Here is a 24,216-nt window from a genome sequence, read left to right as displayed (position 1 = left end):
TCACGTGTTCCAGTGTTTCTACGGAATCCAAACTGATCTTCCCCGAGGTTGGCTTCTACTAGTTTTTCCATTCGTCTGTAAAGAATTCGTGTTAGTATTTTGCAGCTGTGACTTATTAAGCTGATAGTTCGGTAATTTTCACATCTGTCAACACCTGCTTTCTTTGGGATTGGAATTATTATATTCTTCTTGAAGTCGGAGGGTATTTCACCTGTTTCATACACCTTGCTCACCAGATGGTAGAGTTTTGTCAGAACTGGCTCTCCCAAGGCCGTCAGTAGTTCCAATGGAATATTGTCTACTCCGGGGGCCTTGTTTCGACTCAGGTCTTTCAGTGCTCTGTCAAACTCTTCACGCAGTATCATATCTCCCATTTCATCTTCATCTACATCCTCTTCCATTTCCATAATATTGTCCTCAAGTACATCGCCCTTGTATAGACCCTCTATATACTCCTTCCACCTTTCTGCTTTCCCTTCTTTGCTTAGAACTGGGTTTCCATCTGAGCTCTTGATATTCATACAAGTCGTTCTCTTATCTCCAAAGGTCTTTTTTTTTTTTTTTTTTTTTTTTTTTTATAGTAGAAACAATATATTTACTTGAGAACCGGTTGTCTGGCATCCACCACTTTTATACACATCCTATGGGTGCTACGTGTGGCACTTCCATTGCTCTGGGAGTCCATCCGCAAAATGTTTGCACTAATATAAGCTGAATCTAAGCAATGAGTTACATGATCTTTTCTCTAAATACTATAGCTGCTTTGTGAATCTAAACACAAACGTCCTTCTTCCTCCTCCTCCTTTCTCTCTCCCTTTCTCGTTGTGTCACTCTTTTTACTGATATTGATGTCTAGAAGCCAATGGGAAGTATGTGACCATAATTTTTAATGAAGCTTACTGGTTACTCTTCACATTTTGTAGCCATCAAGGTCCTATCTGTCAGTATCACTAACTTTAGTAGATGAAATGAAATTTTTTGCTCCCTGATATTTCTTCTCACTGCTGTATTGTTCACTGTTGAACACAGTATCTGAATATTGACTGAAATCTCAGTGATGAAATAATAACACAGATGGTCTCCAACACTGCAACATTCCCACGTGCACCACAGCTATCATTTATGTCAATTGGAACTACTCTAAATAGAGAGCACAATGCTGAATGCACACAATTTGCATTGTTATCAGAAGACTGTGTGATTAGTTGGAAGCTACAGAAAAGAAATTAATCCTGAGAGTTGGGGTGTGGATGTGGGAGAGGATAATGAGGTCACTTCACTGAAATTTATGGATCAGCTCTTACCTGATTTGCTGTGTATTATAAAAGGTCCCAGTCTTTCTTCCAATTCTTTGAGAATTTTCTCTTTTGGAGCATACAGAATTGTGACAGATTCACAACATGATGCTTTCAGTTCGCTCCACAATGCACTGTATAATCTCTCTTGAAAGGTGCTTTTTACAGCAGGATCTGAATCTAGAAATAAAAATTCCATAATGTGCATTTATTACATTACAGTGCCACATAACATGCATTGTAATATATTTATTACTAAAGTTTTTCTGAAACTAATTCTTAATGGAAATAAATTAAGAACACACAAAATATTTCTGAAAAAGGCAGCTGAAAGATATTGCTTCAGAGACATGAACTAAGGCTGAAAAAAAAAAGACAACAGAGACTGCAGAGGAATGGAAAGGACAGACAGAAAGAAAGAAAGAAAGAAAGAAAGGGCATGGGCTGCCTGAGTTTCATTAATAAAGGATTTGCAATTTATTTGGTAATTCCTGTTGTTTTTCCATAAGTATTTGTCTCTCTGTCTGTACATTCAACTGCTTAAGTAGGTATCTTATATTCTGAAAATCAGTATAACATTTTACAGCCTCAAATAACACAAAGTTAACAATATCATCTTATCTATATGTTCAACACAAGGGTGTGTGAAACATGGTATTCCATTGAAACATTGCTTGTCCTTCTGTCATGAGGAGTGGATACGGGGAGAGAGAAGTTGGAGGCAGGGAGAGGGGTTGGGGTGGGTTGCTAGAGGCTTGAAGTGAGGCAGATGATTTGTGGCTAGGAAAGTGGGAGGACGGGAGGGTGGCAAATTTGCAAGCTAGGTGTGTGATGCACAGTTGTTGGAGTCAGCAAGGAATGACACAGGCTGAAGGTGATGTGAATTGGGAGGGGGCAAGAGAGCAGAGGGAGGAGAACTATTGGGTGGAGGGTGTTGGGCCAGAGAGTTGCTGGAGATTGGAACCAGGGTGATTACAGGAGTGAAGGATGTGCTGCAAACTTTGTCCTTGGCAACAGTTTGATGGTGGTCACTCATCCTGGTGGACAGCTAGCTGATAGTCAGATCGACATATAAACCTGTGCAGTGTTTGCAGCAGAGTTGGTAGATGGCATGGCTGCTCTCATAGGTGTCCTGGTGTCTGATGGGGTAGAATAAGCCTGTGACAGCATAGGGATAGTTTTCCACGGTCTTTAGTATGGACAGGGACTGCGATTGTTGTGTGCAGATGCGAGCCGAATTGGTGACACTTCGCTCTCAGCTTCAGGCTGTGCTGGCTTCGGTTACACAGCTTGAGGCTGCAGTGGATGGGCACCACTGTTGTGCGCCGGCCGTGGGGATCCAACGGACGTCCAGCATGCCAGAGTCCTCCGATCAGTCCTCACCGGTGGCCAACCCAGTTACTGCTCGCACCGAGGCTGACCCTTCACCTGTGGTCGAGTGGGTGGTCACCCTGGGGCGAAGCAGGCGGCGAAAGACTTCCCAGGCAGCCGCACGTAAGGCCTCCCCGGTTTGTCTGACAAACAGGTTCCAGGTGCTGTCTGTGGCTGACACTGTCACTGAGCCAGATGCAGTCGCCTGTCCTGTTTCTGAGGAAACCACTCAGCCTGCAAGATCTGGGCAATCGCAGGGGGTGGGATTATTGGTAGTTGGGAGCTCCAATGTTAGGTGCGTTATGGGGCCCCTTCTGACAAGAAGGGGAAGAAAGCCAATGTGCACTCCGTGTGCTTACTGGGTGGAGTCTTTCCAGATGTGGAAAGGGTCCTCCCAGATGCCACGAAGAGCACAGGGTGCAGCCAACTGCAGGTGGTTGCTCAAGTCGGTACCAATGATGTGTGTTACTTTCGATCAGAAGAGATTCTCTCTGGTTTCAAGCGGCTAACAGAAGTGGTAAAGGCTGCCAATCTTGCTTGCAAGATGAAAGCAGAGCTGATCATTTGCAGCATAGTCGACAGGACCAATTGCAGACCTCTGGTACAGAGACGAGTGGAGGGTCTGAATCAGAGGCTCAGACAGTTCTGTGACCGTGAAGGCTGCAGATTCCTCAACTTGCACCAAACGGAGGTTGGGTTTCGGGTTCTGCTGAATAGGTCAGGTACCCACTATATGCAGGAGGCGGCTACATGGGAGCAGGTGCTGCGTGGTGTGGACTGGGCAGTTTTTTTAGGTTAGAGGGTCTTGGGAAAACACAAGAAGGGCTTCAGTCACAAAGGGTGCAGGTTGAACACAGGAAGAACATAGATACAGGAACCATTGGTATAACAGTTGTAAATTGTCATAGCTGTGTTGGGAAAGTACCAGAGCTCCAAGCACTAATAGAAAGCACTGATGCTCAAATTGTTATAGGCACTGAAAGCTGGCTAAAGCCGGATATAAGCTCAGCCGAAATTTTTGCGAAGAACCTAATGGTGTTCCAAAAGGATAGGCTAAACACAGTTGGCGATGGCATGTTTGTTGCTGTCAGAAGTAGTTTACCTTGTCGCGAAATTGAAGTAGATTCTTCCTGTGAGTTAGTATGGGCAGAGGTTGTTGTTGACAACCAGAATAAAATAATAATTGGATCCCTTTACCAACCTCCCAATTCTGATGATACAGTTGCTAAAAGGTTCAAAGAAAACTTGAGTTTGATTTCAAACATGTACCCGACTGATACGATAATAGTTGGTGGTGACTTTAATTTACCCTCGATATGTTGGCGAAAATACATGTTTAATTCTGGAAGTACGCATAAAATATCATCTGAAATCGCTCTTAACTCATTTTCTGGAAAATTATTTCGAGCAGTTGGTTCATGAGCCCACGCGAATAGTAAATGGTTGTGAAAACACACTTGACCTCTTAGCAACAAATAGTCCTGAGTTAATGACGAACATCAAAACTGATTCACGGATTAGTGAACACAGAGTTGTCGTAGCAAGGTTGAATATTGTAATCCCCAAATCCTCAAAAAATAAGCGAAAAATATATCTATTCAAAACAGCAGATAAAAATTGACTTGACGCCTTCCTAAGAGACTAACTCCACTCATTCCAAATTAACAATATAAGTGGTAGACCAGATGTGGCTTAAATTGAAAGAAATAGTATCGGCAACAATTGAGAGATTTATACCAAATAAATTAACAAACAACGGAGCTGATCCTCCTTGGTACACAAAACGGGTTAGAAAACTGTTGCAGACACAATGAAACAAACATGCCAAATTTAAACATGTAAAATCCACAAGATTGTCGATCTTTTACTGAAGCTCAAAATTTAGCATGGACTTCAATCCGAGATGCCTATAACAGTTTCCGCAATGAAACTTTGTCTCGAAACCTGGCAGAAAATTCAAAGAGATTCTGGTCGTATGTGAAGTATGTTAGCGGCAACAAACAATCAATGCCTTCTCTGCACGATAGCAATGGAGATACTATCGAAGACAGTGCTGCCAAAGCACAGTTATTAAACACAGCCTTCCAAAATGCCTTCACAAAAGACGACGAAGGAAATATTCCAGAATTCGAATGGAGAACAGCCATTGACATGAGTAACGTAGAAGTAAATATCCTCGGAGTAGTGAAGCAACTCAAATCACATAAAAAAGCAAGTCTTCTGGTCCAGACTGTATACCAATTAGGTTCCTTTCAGAGTATGATGATGCATTAGCTCCATACTTGACAATCATATACCCAAAGACTGGAAAGTTGCACAGGTCACACCAACATTTAAGAAAGGTAATAGGAGTAATCCACTAAATTACAGGCCCATATCGGTAATGTTGATATGCAGCAGGATTTTGGAACATATATTGCATTTGAATATTATGAATTACCTAGAAGAAAATGGTCTATTGACACACAGTCAACATGGGTTTAGAAAACATCATTCCTGTGAAACACAACTAGCTCTTTATTCACATGAAGTGTTGAGTGCTATTGACAAGGGATTTCAGATTGAGTCCGTATTTCTGGATTTCCGGAAGGCTTTTTGACACTGCACCACACAAGCGGCTCGTAGTGAAATTACGTGCTTATGGAATAATGTCTCAGTTACGTGACTGGATTTGTGATTATCTGTCAGACAGGTCACAGTTCATAGTAATTGATGGAAAGTCATCGAGTAAAACAGAATTGATTTCTGGCGTTTCCCAAGATAGTGTTATAGGCCCTTTGCTGCCCTAGATACACAATTTTGGAGACAGTCTGAGCAGCTGTCTTCAGTTGTTTGCAGATGACACTGTCATTTATCGACTAATAAAGTCATCAGAAGACCAAAACAAACTGCAAAATGATTTAGAAAAGATATCTGAATGGTGCAAAAAGTGGCAGTTGACCCTAAATAACGAAAAGTGTGAGGTCATCCACATGAGTGCTAAAAGGAACTCATTAAACTTCGGTTACATGATAAATCAGTCTAATCTAAAAGCTATAAATTCAACTAAATACCTAGGTATCACAATTACGAACAACTTAAATTGGAAGGAACACGTAGAAAATGTTGTGGGGAAGGCTAACCAAAGACTGCGGTTTATTGTCAGGACACTTAGAAAATGTAACAGACGTACTAAGAAGACAGCCTACACTACAGTTGTCCGTCCTCTTTTAGAATACTGCTGCACAGTGTGGGATCCTTACCAGATAGGACTGATGGAGTACATCGAGAAAGTTCAAAGAAGGGCAGCACGTTTTGTATTACCACGAAATATGGGAGAGAGTGTCACAGAAATGATACAGGATTTGGGCTGGAAATCATTAAAAGAAAGGCGTTTTTCGTTGTGACGGAATCTTCTCACAAAATTCAAATCAGCAACTTTCTCCTCCGAATGCGAAAATATTTTGTTGACAACGACCTACATAGGGAGGAATGATCACCATGATAAAACAAGTGAAATCACAGCTCGTATGGAAATACACAGGTGTTCATTCTTTCCGCGTGCTATACGAGATTGGAATAATAGAGAATTGTGAAGGTAGTTTGATGAACCTTCTGCCAGGCACTTGAATGTGATTTATAGAGTATCCATGTAGATGTAGATGTAGATGTAGATGCTGGTTGGGTGCTTCGGGCAGGTCATGCATCTTTGTGTTCCACAGGGATATGATCTAAGGGGCAAACTTTTGGGAGTAGAGAGGCATAGAGACGAAGCAGTGTGTTGTTTAGATCGTGTGGGTGAGAGAACATCACTTCAGGAGGGGTGGGATTGTATTTTATTGGTCCTGTTGTCTACATAGCAGCTTATGCATAAGACATTGGACAAGTCAAGTTATAAATATACAGGCTGAAAGTAATTTCAAGGCATACATATTTAAGCTTACAATAATACACTTTACACACAAGTATTTATATAACACATTTCATAAATTTAAATATTCTTCAATGGAATAAAAGCAGTGATGCTGTAAATATGACTTTAGAGATTTTCCAAATGTATTGACCTCAGTGATAGCTTTTATGTTTTCAGGAAGTTTGTTATAAAGCTTAACTCCCATGTGAAAAGTACCTTTTTGGCACAGTTCTGTGCTGATTTGAGTCATAAGTAAGTTCCTGTTTTGTCTGGTAAAGTGCTCATGTATATCACAGTTTTTTTGTAGCCTCTGGTCCTTGCCTATTACATTTAATTTAAAGAACAAAAGGGTTTCCATAATGTATACACACGGTAATGGGGGAATACCAGATTTCTTAAACAGGGGTTTACAAGAGTCTCCAGGCTTGCACCCAAACAAGATTCTAATGGCCCTTTTTTGTAGTTTAAAAGTGCTATTAGCTATTTTAGAGTTTCCCCAGAAGGTGACCCCATATCTAAGACGAGAATGAAAGTACGCATGATATGCATTCATTACTGTTTTCTCACTACAGCATGATTTTAATGAACAAAGAAGATAACATGTTTTGCTCAGTTCTGTATTGAGACATTCAATATGCTTATTCCATCTGATGTTACTCTGCAGCCAAAGTCCTAAGAATTTGGTTTCAGTATTGTTACCAACTGGTTCGTCATTGATAGAGACTGATGGGATAAACCTGTCCTTGTTAGGAACATCGTGGAATTTTAGAGCAACGGTTTTCTTACTGTTTATTACAAGCTGGTTACTCTGTGCCCAGCTGCTAAGTTGTTTCGTGACCGTGTTTACTGTCTGCTGTAACTGTTCATCGTCGTCTCCTTTTAATAGAATAGTGGTGTCATCTGCAAATATGATTGATTTGTGTGCATCAATATTTAAGCTTAGATCATTTATGTACAGAAGAAACACAAGGGGTCCCAATACGGATCCTTGGGGTACACCACATTTTATTTGTTTATAGTCAGATAAGTGATTAGATACAGTTTTTAGTTCAATATCTGTGTGCTTGACGCACACTGCCTGCATACGATTTGTCAGGAAGGAACTGATCCACTTGTTGGACAAACCTCGAATACCATATCTTTCTAGCTTTGATAGCAGAATTTTATGGTCCACCATGTCAAATGCTTTTGACAAGTCAATAAAGACTCCTATTGTTTCCTGTTTTTTGTCCATCAGGTTTAGGATGGAATTGATGCACTCATAGACAGCAGTTGTCGTTGACCTCTTATTTCTGAATCCATGTTGTTCATTACATAGGATGCTGTTTTTATTTATAAATTTCATAAGTTTCTCATACATAACTTTTTCCAGTACTTTAGAGATGCAGGAGGAAATTGTGATGGGTCTGTAGTTATTTACATTGTCTTTATCCCCTTTTTTATACACAGGAAGAATCTTGGATAGGATATACCTCATTTCAGCCCATGAAGAGAGATAATAAAAGCCCTGGTGGGGGGGAGTCTGTTTCAGCTGTTCCAATCTGGATGACAAGGGGACTGCTCCTTTGTAGTTGATTCTTGGGAGTTGTGGAAGGATAAGGCAAGAGGAATCTGTTTGTGGACTATGGGAAGTTGTGCTTGCCTGTGAAGACCTTCATGAAAACTTCAGCATACTGGGCAAGGGAGTTTTTGTCACTGCAGATACTTTGTCCATGCGTGGCCAGGCTGTATGAGACAGATTTTTTTGTGGAAGGGATGGCAGCTGCCAAAATGCAGGTACTGTTTTAATGTAGATAGAGTTGTGGACAGATCCATCAGAGATGTGGATGTGGAGATCAACATAAAGGAGGGTCAGGTGAAGTGGCTTGGAGAGAAAATGTTGAGGTTGTGAACGAATGAGGGTAGGGTGTTTTGGCCCAGAGTCCAGATCATGAAAATATCATCATGAACCTGAACCAGGCCAGGGGTTGGCAGTTTTGGGGAGGTTTCCTCTTGGTGGGCCATAAACAGATTGGCATAGGAGCATCCATGTGGATGCCCATGACTGTGCTGCATACTGGTTTGTATGACCAGATATAGTTGGTAAGGTGTATAAGAAATGGGAGTGTGGGTTTGGGATCTGAAGCACATTGGAAGAGGTACTGTTTGACAGTAGCAAAGCCATGGGCACGGGGGATGTTTTTGTATATAGGGACATGGCATCAACTGTGATGAGGAGGGATCCAGGAAGTAAAGGAGTGGGGAGGGTGGAGAGTCAGTGAATAACATGGTTAGTATCTTTTATGTGGGACATTGGTTTCACACCTTTGGTTGGAGGTGGTGTTCATCAAGAGCACGAATTCTTTCAGTGGGAATACAATAGCCAGCTACAATGTAGTGTCCACAATTGTTGGGTCTGTGGATTTGTGGGAGCATGTAGATGGTGGGAGTGCAGGATGTTGGGATAAGGATGAAGATGAGCTCTTTGGAGAGGTAAGTGCCTATGGGTTTTAGTAGAGATTTGAGGTTATGTTGGACTTCTGGGATGGGATCACTCTGGTAGATCTTGTAGGTAAGATGTCAGCCAGTTGGCGGAAGTCTTCTGCCAGGCAGTTACTGTGACTCTTCATGACAGTGGTGGAACATTTTTCTGCAGGGAGGATGATTAGGTCAGGATCTGGTTTAAGGTTGTGTTTGGCTGTGCTTTCCTCTGCTGAAAGGTTAGTGTTCTTAGGGAGGTAGCTGGGGAAGGATCGTGGGGCCAAGTTGAAGGTAAGGAATTCCTGGAAGGTTGTTGAAACATGAAGGGTACAACATAATACAATGGTACTGCTATATGGATGACATAATCTGTCTCATAGATGAAACACAAACTAGGACAGAAGAGCAACAAAGTAACATCAACACAGTAAACCCATAAATACACTTCACAATGGAAACTGAAAGAAACAAGAAACTAAATTGCCTCGACCTTACAATTACAAGAGAAACAACCAACATTAATTTTCTGTCTACAGAAAACCTACATCCACAACCACTGTTACCCATAGCTCATCCAACCACATGAGAGCTCAAATAAGCCAGTTTCAAACACATGCTCCATGGAATAAACAAAACACCTCTCAAAACTAAAAATCACACACACAAACTAAATATAATCAAATTGCTGTTGAAAATGAATGCAAAACAGATACCATAAACAAGCTCAACAACAAGATAAAAATGAAAGATACTGATATTGGAGACCAACTAAGTGCACAACCGACGAGTCTGGAAACAGAGAGACGGAACACACAGACAACACAGCATGTGACAGCCTGTCAGAATAAAGAACCAAATGGTACAGTCTAACATACAAAAATAAAATACTATATAGCATTGCAAATATATTGAAGAAGCAAGGGATCCCAATAGCATTCAGAACAAACGACACAGTACAACAAAGACTACAATCAGACAAAAGAACTCCACACAAATTCAGCAATGTAGGAAAGTACTAACTTATGCACAACTTCTGTCAATAGCAATACATAGGACAAACAAGCAGAAACTTTGGGATAAGGTACACAGAGCACACGATAGCTCTGAAGTGTGACAGGACACATTCCGCTCTCATAGAACACTTCATAAATACAAACCACCATCCCACAAATATTGAAACTGATCTACACAACAGGTTATAACAGAAACTAGCATTAGAAGAAAATTACTGCAGACAAAAGGCTACACTGAAAGCTAGCGACACATGCAAATAGCAAGGTTGCATAGTGTTTTGGATTACTGCCAAGGTGATAAGTTATGTTTTTGTGTGTTTTTAGACCATCCACAAGATGATCAACTAACATGAGTATACGACAGGTTACAATATACCCTAGTGCCCACCACGACTGTGTTCATATCAAAACCACAATTCCTAATACTAGAACACTGACATATGCAGTTCACATTCTGATACATGTTAATAACAGCCATTCATACAGTTGCAGATGACATGCTGTATGCCAAAATAATGGCAACAAACACATAAACTATGCAGTGACTCAAAAGTAAAAAAGTTGTTATAAAACAATTTACATCATACAGTATCTTGAACCAAACAGTAATCCATGTAATAATGTTGTGGCTTTTATGGCTTTCCCAACATACCTGTTGCAAATACACTTCTTGGGTTTGCCACCAGACCTACTGTACAGCTCCCACAATAATTCGATACAACTGTTCAACATCTTCATCTTCAGGTTGTGGTTGATGCTGTTGTCAGCGCTACAAGATGCAACTGACGATAATTGCGTGATGGTGTTGAAATTTGTCAGGTAAGGAGCAGGCAGCTGAAGGAAAGCAGCGCTTATAGTGCCCCCTGATGGGCAGGGCTACTGAGAGCCAGGACTGGGCTTGAGGAAGGGTGTGTGATTGGCCTCCATGTCCAAATGTGGCAATCCAATTTTACTGTTATTTTAGAAAAGGTTTGATTTAAACAACACAATTCAGGAAATACTGGAGATAAACAAAAGATACTCATTGGGATGAAAAATAGGATAATCATAATTTCTTACTAAGCACTCAACATATGTTTACAAATATAATTTATACTATCATACATTATTTAGCATGAGATATTGTCGGCAGAATTAAAGCAAGCTAACAGCTGTTCACGGCACAAAATACTGAATCACGTAGCACTGAGCAACTACAAACAGCACAAGTTCAGCTGCATGTTGGATGCAGCGTTATCCTATATTTCACAGCCTGTGGACATTCATGGAAGTTATACAGTCTGTGACATGTTACTGCATTGCACTTAGAAAGCAGATACCTCCAAAGAAATCACCTGAAGTTTTCCTATGCAGAGCAGAAGGTGTACGTGCAGGTTTATAAGAGTAACTGTTCCTAATTTTTCTGATGTCGCACAAGATGTGAGCATAAACATACCCATCAATAATACAGCATCTGCAAATTCTTCATTTTCTATACAGAAGCCAGTGATCATCACTCAGATTTTAGATACTTCTGTTTTAGCTGTGATTTTTACTACAGAAACAATGAATTACTAAACTTAGTTTGTTATTATAAGTCACAGAATATCTTCTTGAAATTTGTTTACTTAGTATCTGGTGTTAAAATGTGTAACATTGTTTTTCTACGGATGTGAGGAATGACAGACTTCCTAATTACAGAACTGACACAGAAAGTTAAACTTCCTGCCTTCAGTACATAATTTTTTTCCAAGCACACATTCTGCATTCACATTTCTCATTTCCAACACACATTTTCAACCAGAATGAGAATAGATTGCAGTAGTTACAAATTTAAAATATATTTGCAATTTTCATTATATTTAAATAAAATAATTTCATAGAAAGAAAACAGTTTGTAGCAGACTTGCATAATTTTTCCATTGCTAAGATTGTGCTCTAAATTTCACACTCATTTTGCAGTGAAGTCCTTCCAGAACTTTTATAACAATATACACTTTCCTTCATTCCAGTACAAGTTCAAAATGACACATTACTGGACATTGCTTTATTAATGACAATGTTTAATTTCAAGCCATCTGTTGTTTCAGAAGTGATACACCTTGTATCATGTTCTATCACAATCAACATCATTTGGAATGCAGTAAAACAAAAAATTGTCATAAATCATGTCTCCAATTTTGCGTGGTTTTGGATGAACTAAAACACCAATTGGATGCATCATGAAAGAGTGCAAAGGTTAAACACATGGGGTGCCCAATAAGTAAGTTTCCCTGCTTTATATTAAAAAACAGTTTATCTTGTTGAATTAATTTTATTGACAGTGTGCAGTGCTTCTGTCACTTTTCTATATAGTCACCATGTTTTTTCCATGCATTTTTGGTAATGTGACAAGTTTTTCCAAACTAATGCACTGATGCTGTACAGGTCGGGTCCTATGCTCATATCATTATAGTGGGCCTCTCTGTGTGCTGTTCGTCATATACATTCTTCGCGCCCTCCCACATACTGCGAACACCAACATCAAACGATTTAAATGCCTGTACAACCTTCCCTATAGATGGATATCAACAGTGGATAGTTGTTTTCCTGTTAAAAAGTGAATGACAGAGCACAGCTCACAAGTGGACACACTTTGTAGTGATAACTCCTTGCTAGGTGGCAACATACTGGCAAGATACTGCTGATGAATAACACTAACAACAGTCAAAACTCAATAACCAATCAAATTATCATAAAAAATTACAACAAAAGAAAGGTCGGATAACACCACATAGGATATGATACAAGATCTGTTACACAGTAACTGTATAAACCAATGAAGTAAAATTTAAAATGTGTGTAGTCTCGCCATATTGCTAACAAGCTGATGTGTTGTAAGCAGCCCATGGAAGCTGTATACTGCTAGCCTCCATGGGCTGCTTACACCACTTTGGCATATTTGCAATACGGCAGAAGTACGCACATTTTAAGTAAAACTTAAAACATTGGTTTATACAATTGCTGTCTTAACAGGCCTTATAATGTAACCCATGCGGTATTATCTGCCCTGGATCATTCAACAGTCATGTATATACTGAGGAGCATCTTTTAGGTGTACTCAATTTTATTATGACAACCCACCATTGTGGTTTGACTTTTTACGTGGATAACTACCTGAAAACTGGGGCTACTTAACTGTCCATCTACTTTATGAAAATATAACCATTATAAACCTGAAGATGCATCTATATTGATGTGAAACTGGTAGTAGTGAATAAAACACTTTCATACAGCTATGTGACTTTCGGAAACACCTAATCATTCTTGAATTTTTAATTGTTATAATTTTTATGATAATTTGAGTTGTTATTGAGTATTGTTATTGTTCTTCATAATGTGGAGTTGTGGTTGCCATCTCCATAAAGTTATTTGTAAGATATTGTGGTAAGTACTGTAAGCAGGTGTGAGCACTGACAACACATACCAGTCAAACTCGCCAGCCTTATTGGATGACTTCTTATATCGAGAAAGAACAGCAGCAGCATGGCGCTTTCATGGAATAGGAGACTGACAGTATAGTACTAAATATTGGTTTGAAAAGTAGTGACGAAGACAGTGATTAGAAACCCAAGACCACCACTGTTAGGGACTGGATGACAGCTCGACTGAGACCAACACTGCAACACAGAAAACTGATATGACTGATAAACTTACATCTTACAAGTTCGACTTCAGATGTTATTCAATAATGAATTATTGTAAACTTATGTATGTGCCATTTAACTTTATTTCATGAATTGGTTTAATTTAACTTCACTCTGAAACAAAAAGCTAAATATATACTGATTTCTAAGTCGCCAGTAATATTGCGATATGGAGTGTTCAGTTCCAGCTCGTCCACTGGCATGCCTACACATTTCAGTAAACAGACATCAGTAAGCTTGCATGTAAACTGCAATGAATCGTGCAACATGTAGCATATTATAACCTGCTTGCCCATAACACTGTCAATGGCGCTTTGCAAGCCTTTCCTTTAGCGACTGTTTGAATTATAGCATCAAAATATAGTTGCCTTGCCAAATTACATTCAGTGGCAAGGTCCCTAAATCTATGAGACATTGTTGATGCACAGTTATCTTAGACAATTTTCATCACAAGTCAAGGTGCTGAATGCTACAGCTTCAGCTACATTTGCTGCTGGAAGAGTGTAGAAGAAAGCGTAGCAACATATAGATCCAGAAATTTTAAACTAGAGCAACTTACTCAAGAGGTCTGATAGTTCCAAAGTAATGTAGTCAAAGTTTTAAGTATGAATTATCTTCTGATATTTAATTTCTTCTTCTAAATCTTTTGTAACACCAATATGATAATCACTAATAACTAACCTACACGCCTCAGCAACCTGACTGTCAGTCAATTTCAATTATTTCCATAAAAATCCATGTGTTTCATCTAAAATCTTCCTAAAGGGTCATCAAGCTGGACACTAGAACGTCAATAATGACATAAAAACATATATCTTTAACAAATCTTCTGAATTCACATCTGTCACTTACTCTCTGGTTTCGTAAAGAAACTATTTCTTCTTCACAATGTGCACCTCAGGAAATTCAGGACCTATATTAATTACACTGGCAACAACTTTAGTTTCAGGGACAAGAGTGTCCCAATTCTCATGATAATATTTTAAGTTATTTAATGCAGTCTCAACGTGTTTTACCTCAAAATCTATGGTAGTATTTCGAGCTTTTACTAATTTGTTTCTCTAGTCAATTAATACCAACAACTTTAGCCAGGTAGTTGCCACAGTTAAACACTTGAAAGAGCTCACATAATTAAAAAAAAAACGATACCACTTACTGTGAGGCGTCAATCCGAACACTCCAATGGATATTAGACATGAAATATAAGGAACTTCCAACATACTGTTTCAGAGTTTCCCCATCATTGTGGACTGCAACTGAACAGGTTGTAAGAAGTTGAATCACTCCAAAAAAAAAAGTAAATGCTTTATTACAACTCTCTGCTCCAAAGCTCTGGCAACATACCGAGAAAATTTTGCAAGAGGATTCTACGAAGGAAATGTGCACAAGCTTCTTTATATGACCCTCTCATCTTACTTACATTACCATAACCTTGCCTGCACAATTTACTGATAGGAACTGAGTGTTTCAGAAGTACTCATCGAATTAAATGCAGAGCAACAATTCATCTTTTCTGATTACAATCTAGGAATTCCAAAAGCACACAATTTATTTCATACTAGCAAATTTCCTTACTGAAGTAAATATAATGCACGATGAATGTTTACTGCCCAGTATGATTTGAATCAGAAGTTGTATCAACAATAATTGAATAATATTTCTCCTTCCTCTCTTGTTCCAAATGGCATTTGTGACATGATGGGTACAACTAGAAATAAATTCATTCCCAGGATCATTCGAGAGATAATGCAGTTGCAAACACTTTCCAACTTCTTGTGCATCTTGACTTTGTTAATGCGTTTTGCAAGAACTGCATCATAGTGACCAAAGAGCTCTAATGTTTTGAGAAAATTTCCATTATTGGACCTCCACTTTTGTGAGATGAATTTCTGAAGGCAAGCCTCTTTAACCAAGAAATAACATCTCATCAAGTAAGATGAAAGCTTCCATGTAAGTTAGGAATTCTACAGAAGAAGAACAGTATCTCTTTACTTCTGAGCATCAGCATGTCCAATGTACCACTTTTATGTCATTTAATTTCCTTGCTTTTACTGTACTTCCAGAGCAGTTATATACAAATACACAATCTTTTATTTTTGTTTACTCTTGAATGCAAAATATTTTCAGTCTATTTTGAGTAAAATCACCCCATAAATGGAATCAGTAAGGCATTATTTTTGAATGTTGTTGGCAATCCTATCAAATTTTAACAATGTTTCACAGGTGTTGCCATGTACATTTGTTGGGGAAACGTTTTGGTAGGATTCCAACAATATTTTATAGAAGTGCATTTTCGATTTCATTGCAAGGTGGTTTAAGCAGATGATGTCTAAAGTATATATCATGCACTTAAGATTCAACATGAAACAGAACTGCATGTAATTTGCCTATAAGAATCACAAATGTCAATAGCTGAAGTGGAGAGCAAGAGCTAGATTGCTAGGCTGCTGTTGAGGTAATGTTCTTTTATTTTTTATAATATACAGAATTTATCTTACAATAGTAGTCTGATATTTGTCAACTGAGCACCCTTGGGAATCCGATCCCTTGAGACAGTTGAGCCCCCATGAGGCTAGGATCCTGGGGATTTTACCCTCCCCCTTCTGTCTCATTGGGCCTGCTGCCAGAAGGCGCAGAAAGGCCTTCCGCGAGTGTGCAGTGGGCAAGGACTGTGCTGCTGGATGCTCCTGTGGTTAAAAGCTGAATTAAATCTCAGCAGTGCACTGTGTCACTTCATGGTTTGCAAGTTATTGTTTCTTCTATTTTAATTTAATGGTAGCCAGTGCTGGACTCCAGGCAGCGCTTAATTGAGAATTTGCATCACTGTTGGTAAGATCTGCCATATGGATAAGTATGGCCTCATTAAGAACACAATCCCAGAAAGATGATGCTGAGAATAAAACTTCAGTATTATCATACAACATGCAATGCCCCATGTCCAGGCACTGCTCCGCCACCACTGATTTATCAGGTTTCCCCAGGCATGTTTGACGATGGTGCTCAACATAACATTCTTGCAGCAAAGTTTGACATGAAACTTCCTGGCAGATTAAAACTGTGTGCCAGACCAAGACTCGAACTCGGGACCTTTGCCTTTGACGAGTTCAAGTCTCGGTCCAGCACACAGACACAGTCTTAATCTGCCAGGAAGTTTCATATCAGTGCACACTCCACTGCAGAGTGAAAATCTCATTCTGGAAAAAGTTTGACACATTTGCCCAACATAAGATTTCCCACAATGGCATGAGATCTTATATACATCACATTTCCTAAGGTTCAGATTGCCTTTGTCTGTACACAACAAATTCCTCAAATTTTCTGCTGGCCAAAACACACACTCTATGTCATTTCCCTTGAGGATTTTTCTATTCTTGAAGACACGCTGCCAAAATACGGCACGAACACCATTGCAGTGGTTGCCTCCACATCTTTATTAACATCCCTGCTCTGAATTTGCTTAGAACAGAATGCATGGCTATTCTGTCAATCACAATAGCCGTTCTGTTTGAACAATGTTCTTAGGTGTTGCAGTTCATCAGGCAGACTGTCGTCGGTATCCGAAACCACATGTGGTTTATGTATTAAGAGTGTAAGTCACCACAATGTGTAGGATGATGACAGCTTGTGGCCTGCAAATATAATTCTGCATGAGTTGGTTTGTGGACACTGTGTCCCAGTGTAACGTTGGCTTTTCTTCTAACCATGATCTCCCAGAATGGTAAGATGCCATCTTTCACCACTTCAATGGTGAACTGTATATTTAGATGGCACAAGTTCAGATGCTGGAAAAACATAGGTAATTTCTAGTCTGTGGGGCCACACCACAAATGTATTGTCTATATACCGCCAGAAGCAGGAAGGTTGGAAACTTGCCAACTGCTGTGCTTTTTTCTCAGAATCTTCCATAAAATAGTTGGTCACCATGGAAGACAGAGGACTTCCCATGGCGACACCTTCCACTTGTTCAAAATATTGATTATCATCAGTCGCATCTTGTAGCAGTGACATCAACCACCACCTGAAGATGTCAGTTATATTAATGAAATATTGTGGGATTTCCAGAATACGATCCAGCGACAAACCTGAGAAGTGTATTTGCAACAGATCTGCTGGGAAAGCCTGAAAGGTCACATCTGGTACCTCTATGGGGAGGTGGTGGCCGATGATGTACACGAGTTTGATAAATTACATGAGAGAGGTAAACTGCTCTGCACTTTGGCCTTTTTATTGATATGCTGTGACAAGCAAACTGTCCCAACGTTTGCCAAGTTAAACCCTATGATGCATGAGTTATTAACAGGTGAGAAAATTTTTTTGAAATGGGGTTTATGTAGTGAAGAACAATGCCTATTATCACAAAATACAAAGTTTTATTCAAATTTTCTATTTACAAAAAGAAAAATACAGATGTCCACTGAAGTGGACACTATGCACTTAAGAACTCCTGGGTCTGTGTCTGTTAATTATTTCTTTTTGTATGGAAGCTCTCAAAACAATTTGGACATGGAGGTTCCTTACATTTAGTGCAAACGTACTTAGTTTTCCTTTTGCACAATTGACTATGACATCTGTTTGCATTTTTTATGTCCAAAAGTTTCGGCCAATGAACCCCTTGATGAAATCTCACCTCATCTGCTGCTTTACATTTGGCCTCTTTTTCTGGGCTCTTGGAGTACAAACAGGTCTTCCTCTCCTTACTGCTGACTGTTCATATTTTCCTAGGTTTATGACTGATAGTGCCACTGACGCCTTGAAATCAAGGAGACGGATGGCATTACTTGCCTGCCTATATAGCAACCAAGAGTTCACAATGGCCATATCAATAAAATGAAAAAAGACACGCAGGTACCACCACCTGTTTCGCTGACGATATGGATATAATGCTAGACACTGGTCCATGATGTCTACACCTCCCATATGATGATTGTAACAAGTGAAGCTGAATGGTTGAGGTACACTGGTGGTCTTGTTCTCCGTTTTGCTCCAGTGATGAACTTGTGATATGGGCTGTGCACCAGCACAGGTAGAAGCAATATGCACACACCTATTATCAAACCATTTTGTAATGGTTATGCCCTCTTTACACACAACAGATGCACAGTCCCCTCGTGCACCCTTTCTCATGTCTGTCTGAAGGAAGCACCGACTGAGCACCTCAAAGCCGGTTTGCTCGGCATATCCCAGTGCCTCAAATGCCATTTTTTTTAGCTCCTGGAACAGTGGGACATTTGTAAAAATAAGTTGTCAAAAAATACTTTGTGCTTCTTGTACCTGGTATCATCACAAAGTCGTAGAACCACATCAGCACAAGCTCCAAACTCACTAATTGGCTGCCTCCCACCAGACCCATCTTGGTATATTTCAAAACAGTACACATAACCAGAAGAACCAGCTCTCACCCAGACTTTCAGTCTCCATTTCTTCGGCTTGTTAGCAACACACTGTTTGATATTGCTCCTATCCTTGAAAGGTATGATCTTCTCATCAATACACGGATGCTCCTCAGCTTCTGCGGCAAGAAGAAAGTTTTTTTGCAGACACTCCACAAATGGACGGATTTTGTATAGACGATCTGTGTTGCTTTGACTGACTGCACTATTATCTACAAAATGAAGAAAATGCAGTATGTTATCATACCAATTGACTGGTAAAGAGTTGGCAACTAAATCCATCCTTAGGCCTTCCTCTGATGACCAATATGATCGGGTATGAGGGTATTTGATATATGTCATCACTATGTTCACACCTAGTAATGTTTTCAGTTCAGGAACTGTCAGTCCAAGATTCAATTTGCCAATCTGAAGATCATACAGATTAGTTTGAAACACAATGTGTTCCAACATTTCATTGGAAATTATTTCTGTGAAGAAATCAATAGGACTGTCTCCAGTTACATTTATTTTTTCCACACCATTAAATTTTGGTACTGGTACAGAATTCTATCTGCTGCCACTTGTAGTTTGACAGCTGCGTTCTTTTCACTGGCTGGGAACTTGTAGCATCACATGGAGTTTCACTCTCACTATCATCAGAATCAGAACCATTGTTATGAGAGCTGGAACTTGTTTCCACAATTAAGTTTCTCGATGACTGTGGTTCCCCGAATTCATTGTCAGTTTCGTCTCCCAGTGTGCAATCTGAATCAGATGGCAAATCTTCAGTTACTTCCCAAAATTCAGAATTTTAGGACTAATTTACGATTTCTTGTGTCATAAATTATAAGATCTATGCTTAACTAAGAAACTATACTAAAAACTGTAAAATAAGAAACAAACTAAATGTTTCAGAGTGCTGAGTTACTATGTCACATTGTAAGACAGCTCATGACCAATGCCATTATTGCATGATGTCTCCTGCAGTGGACACATACTTTTTGCTTCATAGTAATCAAAAATATATGTTTCGGCAATCTTTGATTATTTACAAATGGAACAGTATCTATCTAGATTAATTACAAATTTTCTTACCATGTATCTTGAACGCCCATAGAAGTCTTTCACTGAAATACTACACGCTGGTCCACAACCACGCTTCCTAGACGCCATCTTGATCACTTGTGATGTTTGGACGCAATCAGACCCTCTAATAGTTCTGCTACCGCCCTACTGATGGCAGCACCAGGTGGAGAGTGTCCACTGGAGTGGACTGCATGCATTGAAAACTTAAAAACACGGTCACAGTGTAGGTAAAAGTGGCCAATTACAGCCGTCCACTACAGTGGACGCCATGCACCACAGGGTATCATATTGACTCTCCAGCCTCTGCTAGAATTAAATGATGAGAGGTGTTACTCAATGGTCATGATATTACAAGCTATGAGAGGATCCGAGATGCAAGATCCAGAGAAAATATCAGACTGTCTCAAGAAGAGTTCTATTCCGACTGAAGTCATTAAGGGCCTGTGCCAACGGGCTGCAGTTCCCCCCAAAGCTGTACAGCCTACTGAAGATATGTAATGATGGGTCCCCTCTTTGCCCAATAGTGAGCAACACTGGATCTCGCTCCTGCCTATTTCCTGGCTAAATATCTTACTTCACTGTTGGGATCTCTCGTAGGCAAATGTAACCGTCACATCCAGAATTCAGAGGATTTCATAGGATGCCTGAAGACATTTAAGCTACAACCATTGGATATTTTGGTTAGTTTTAACATTGTATCTTTATTTATAAGGCCTTGTTAGAGCTTGTCAGCATCAAGTCTGAGAAAGACATTGTGGCATTTGCTTAAACATATGCTTACCTCAACTTATTTTCTTATACAACAACCAATATTTTGAACAAGTGGACGGCGTCATCATGGGAAGTCCTCTGTCTCACATGGTGTCCAACTAAGGAAAAAGAACTGCAGTTGGCGAATTTCCAACCTTTCTGCTTCTAGCAGTATGTAGAAGATACATTTTTGGTGTGGCCCCAAAGGACAGAGACATTACCTGTGTTTCTCCAACATCTGAACTCGCACCATCCAAATACATACAGTTCACCATGAACATAGAGAAGGATGGCATCTTACCACTCCTAGACATCATTGTTATAATAAAAGGCAATGGCACATTGGGAAACAGTGTCTACTGCAAACCAACTCACACAGAGTTATATTTTCAGGCCACAAGCTGCCATCATCTTGCAGATGTGATAGTGTCTTACACTCTTTAGTACAAAGAGCACATGTGGTTTCAGGTACCGATAGTCTGCCCGATGAGCTGCAACACCTAAGAGTGGTGTTCCAACAGAACGGCTATTCTAATAGACAGATTCGCCATGCGTTCCACTCCAAGGAAGTTCAGAGCAGGGAGGTAAATTAAAATGCAGAGGGGACCCTTGCAATGGCATTTTTGCTGTATTTTGGTGGTTCATCTTCAAGAATAGAAAGAATCCTCAAGAGACATGACACCAAGTGTGTTGCTTGGCCACCAGCAGAACTGAGGTCAATGATGATCTTAGCCTTAGGAAATGTGGCATGTATAAGATCCCATGCCATTGTGGGAAATGTTATACTGGGCAGACAAGCCCAACCATGCAAGAATGTTGCGTTGAACACCACTGTCATATACATCTGGGGCAACCTGATAAATCAGCGGTAGCACAGCACGGCCTGGACTTGGTGCATTCCACGTTTATGAAAAGACTGAAGTTTTATCCTCAGTGTCATCTTTCTAGGATTGTGTACTTAAAGAGACCTTACAAACCCATATGGCAGACAATCTTATCAATAGAGATGCAGAGTTTCAATTAAGCACTGCCTGGAATCCAGAACTGGTTGCCATTAAATTTAAACAGAAGAAACAAGAGCTTCCAATTCATGAAATGACGCAGTGCACTTCTGAGATTTCATTCAGCTTTTAATCATAGGAGCACCCGGCACCACGGTCTTTGCCCACAGCACACACACAAAAGGCTTTTCTGCAGCTTCCAGCAGGGGAGCACTATGAGCACTTCTTTCCTCCACCTGCAAGAATCTTCATGGGCATGCATATTGCCTGCTCCCAACTTGCAACTTGATAAATTTCTATGCCATTGGGTAATTATAATCAGTCGTGTCTTGTAGCAATGACAACAGCAACTACCATCACCTGAAGATGTCGAACAGTTATATCAACCAAATAGTGTGCAATTTACGTGTGCAATTTATACAATATGATCCAGCAGTAAATCCAAGAAGTGTGTTTGCAAGTAATAATGTTTTTGTAATGTTCTCTAGTGATGCTAATTTTGCTTATTTTAGAATTAAGAAACCCAATGATGTTGGTGATATTTCGTTGAAACTAGTTTGGGGAAGAGATTAAACAAAAGTTTTTTGCATCAAGGTGAATCCACAATCCCACATTGTTTTATGCAGTCACACACCAAAAGAATAGTTTTCAAGATACAATGACTGTCTATGTTCATGACCATAAGGAGATGATTAATATGCACTAGAATCCTATTTATCACTTCAGGAACTGGATACAAGAACAGCTGGCTCTTGCAGAGGAACACACATTCTACCTTCAGTATCTCAGAACTCTTACATCACGTGCAACAGATTTTTTGGGGAACAGAGAACACTGTCCTTCATGGACACTGTGGAAATGACTGAAGAATTAACTTTGTATACAACTCTAATGCTTATTTCCAATTTCCACATATTTTTGATGGACACTTACATTTTTTTCCATTGCTACTGGAAAATGTACTTTAAGAATAAGGTGCACTCTTCCCTAAGATTCTTGTTGATAAAGATTCTTATTCCTCAAACTCTTAGAGATGTTGTTTTGAAGAATTCCTTGCCAGTTTTGTTGCATAATTTCCTTGAGAGAATAAGGAATACACTCATCTGGTTGTTGACTCTTAGTACACTACCATTTCTGATGCCCAAGGCTCTTCATAATTTGTACGCATTGCTTGATCTTCTCTGAGAAATTTTGTGATTTGCCCTAGATCGCAACAATTATTTCATCTTAATACAACGTCACAAGCTGTAAACAGGGTGTTTCAGGAAGAATAGTAAATATTTTAGGAGACTGGAATCCCACCTATTATATTTACTGATTCGGTCAAATCCTTTGAGCCATTTCACTGGATCATGATCATCATCTCTGAAATCTCCGACGGATGCTTGATGTGCAGCTGACTTACTGCTGTTTTGGATTCCACTGTTATCCTGGATATACAAACCTAGCAAACGATGTACTACTTGTATTCCAGTTTCTGTCCATGAAGGCAATGACTTTTACAATGCCTAATTGGAACCATAGTGATGTAGTTGTTTAGAAGTATTCAGCATCTCCACCAACCCATGTCATGTCATAATCACAATCAAGTCTGAAACCAAAAGCTGGGTTGTCAATTAAGTACAACTCTTAGTACTGAAAGCACATTTATTATGGACACCAATGCACGCACAGAACAGACTTGCCTCCTGGAGGGAGTGTGCTGCTATTTACACAGAATATGCAAACACTACAAACATAACAAATTCTGTGAACTTTCTAGAAATGATAAATACTAAATAACCAATATTTCCTGGTAATTGGGTTTGAAATGACGACCCGCAGCATGCTAGCTAGTGACACTAACTACTACTCCACACTGTGTGCACACAGCTGGCAGCAACATTTAGTATCCCTCCTGAAATACCCTGTATAGACACAACAGTAGTACACGCACATTTCTTTTGTATCCAAAAGAAGACCTTTTGCTCAAGTACTAACTTAAAATGGATGACCATATGTAAGTTTTACATTTGGAACTAGCTTGAAACTGTTTAATTACACTCAGATGATTGTGATTTCTCATATAATTGGCACTTTTTTTTCAAATAGCAACTCAGTGACTTCTTCATATTGCATTTCTATCAGATCACCACACACACCTATGGCAAGAAAGCCTTTCTCTTTCTTTTTTGGCAGTGCACATGCCTTTACGTTACTTCTGTCAGCTTTCTCAATGATGTTTCTCTATTTTGTGGAAACCTAGTCTCAATTACAACAACACTGTTCTTTATTCTGATGTTTTCAATTTTTAGCCTGTCCTTCCTCAGTT

The 24,216-nt window shown here is 39.6% G+C and overlaps 1 protein-coding gene across 7 annotated transcripts in view; it reads right to left on the bottom strand.

Moving 5' to 3' along the window:
• Positions 1-24,216, bottom strand: part of LOC124805234 (AP-5 complex subunit beta-1-like) — a 153,441-nt gene that overhangs the window by 2,616 nt on the left and 126,609 nt on the right. For 5 of the 7 annotated variants that reach the window (XR_007017413.1, XR_007017415.1, XM_047265736.1 and 2 more), the window contains one exon: positions 1,305-1,475. Coding sequence is in view for 3 of the 7 variants with exons in the window: in XM_047265736.1 (XP_047121692.1) it covers positions 1,305-1,475 (171 nt within the window). In the remaining 4 variants the exon portion in view is untranslated. Of the gene's footprint in view, positions 1-1,304; positions 1,476-13,476; positions 13,670-24,216 lie in introns of those variants that run through there. The other 2 variants (XR_007017414.1, XR_007017416.1) reach the window with 2 other exon arrangements.

Source organism: Schistocerca piceifrons, chromosome 7 (assembly GCF_021461385.2).
Source record: "Schistocerca piceifrons isolate TAMUIC-IGC-003096 chromosome 7, iqSchPice1.1, whole genome shotgun sequence".
Taxonomy (NCBI): domain Eukaryota; kingdom Metazoa; phylum Arthropoda; class Insecta; order Orthoptera; family Acrididae; genus Schistocerca; species Schistocerca piceifrons.
The sequence above is the reverse complement of the archived record's forward strand: the minus strand, read 5'-3'. Positions and strand labels throughout refer to the sequence as shown.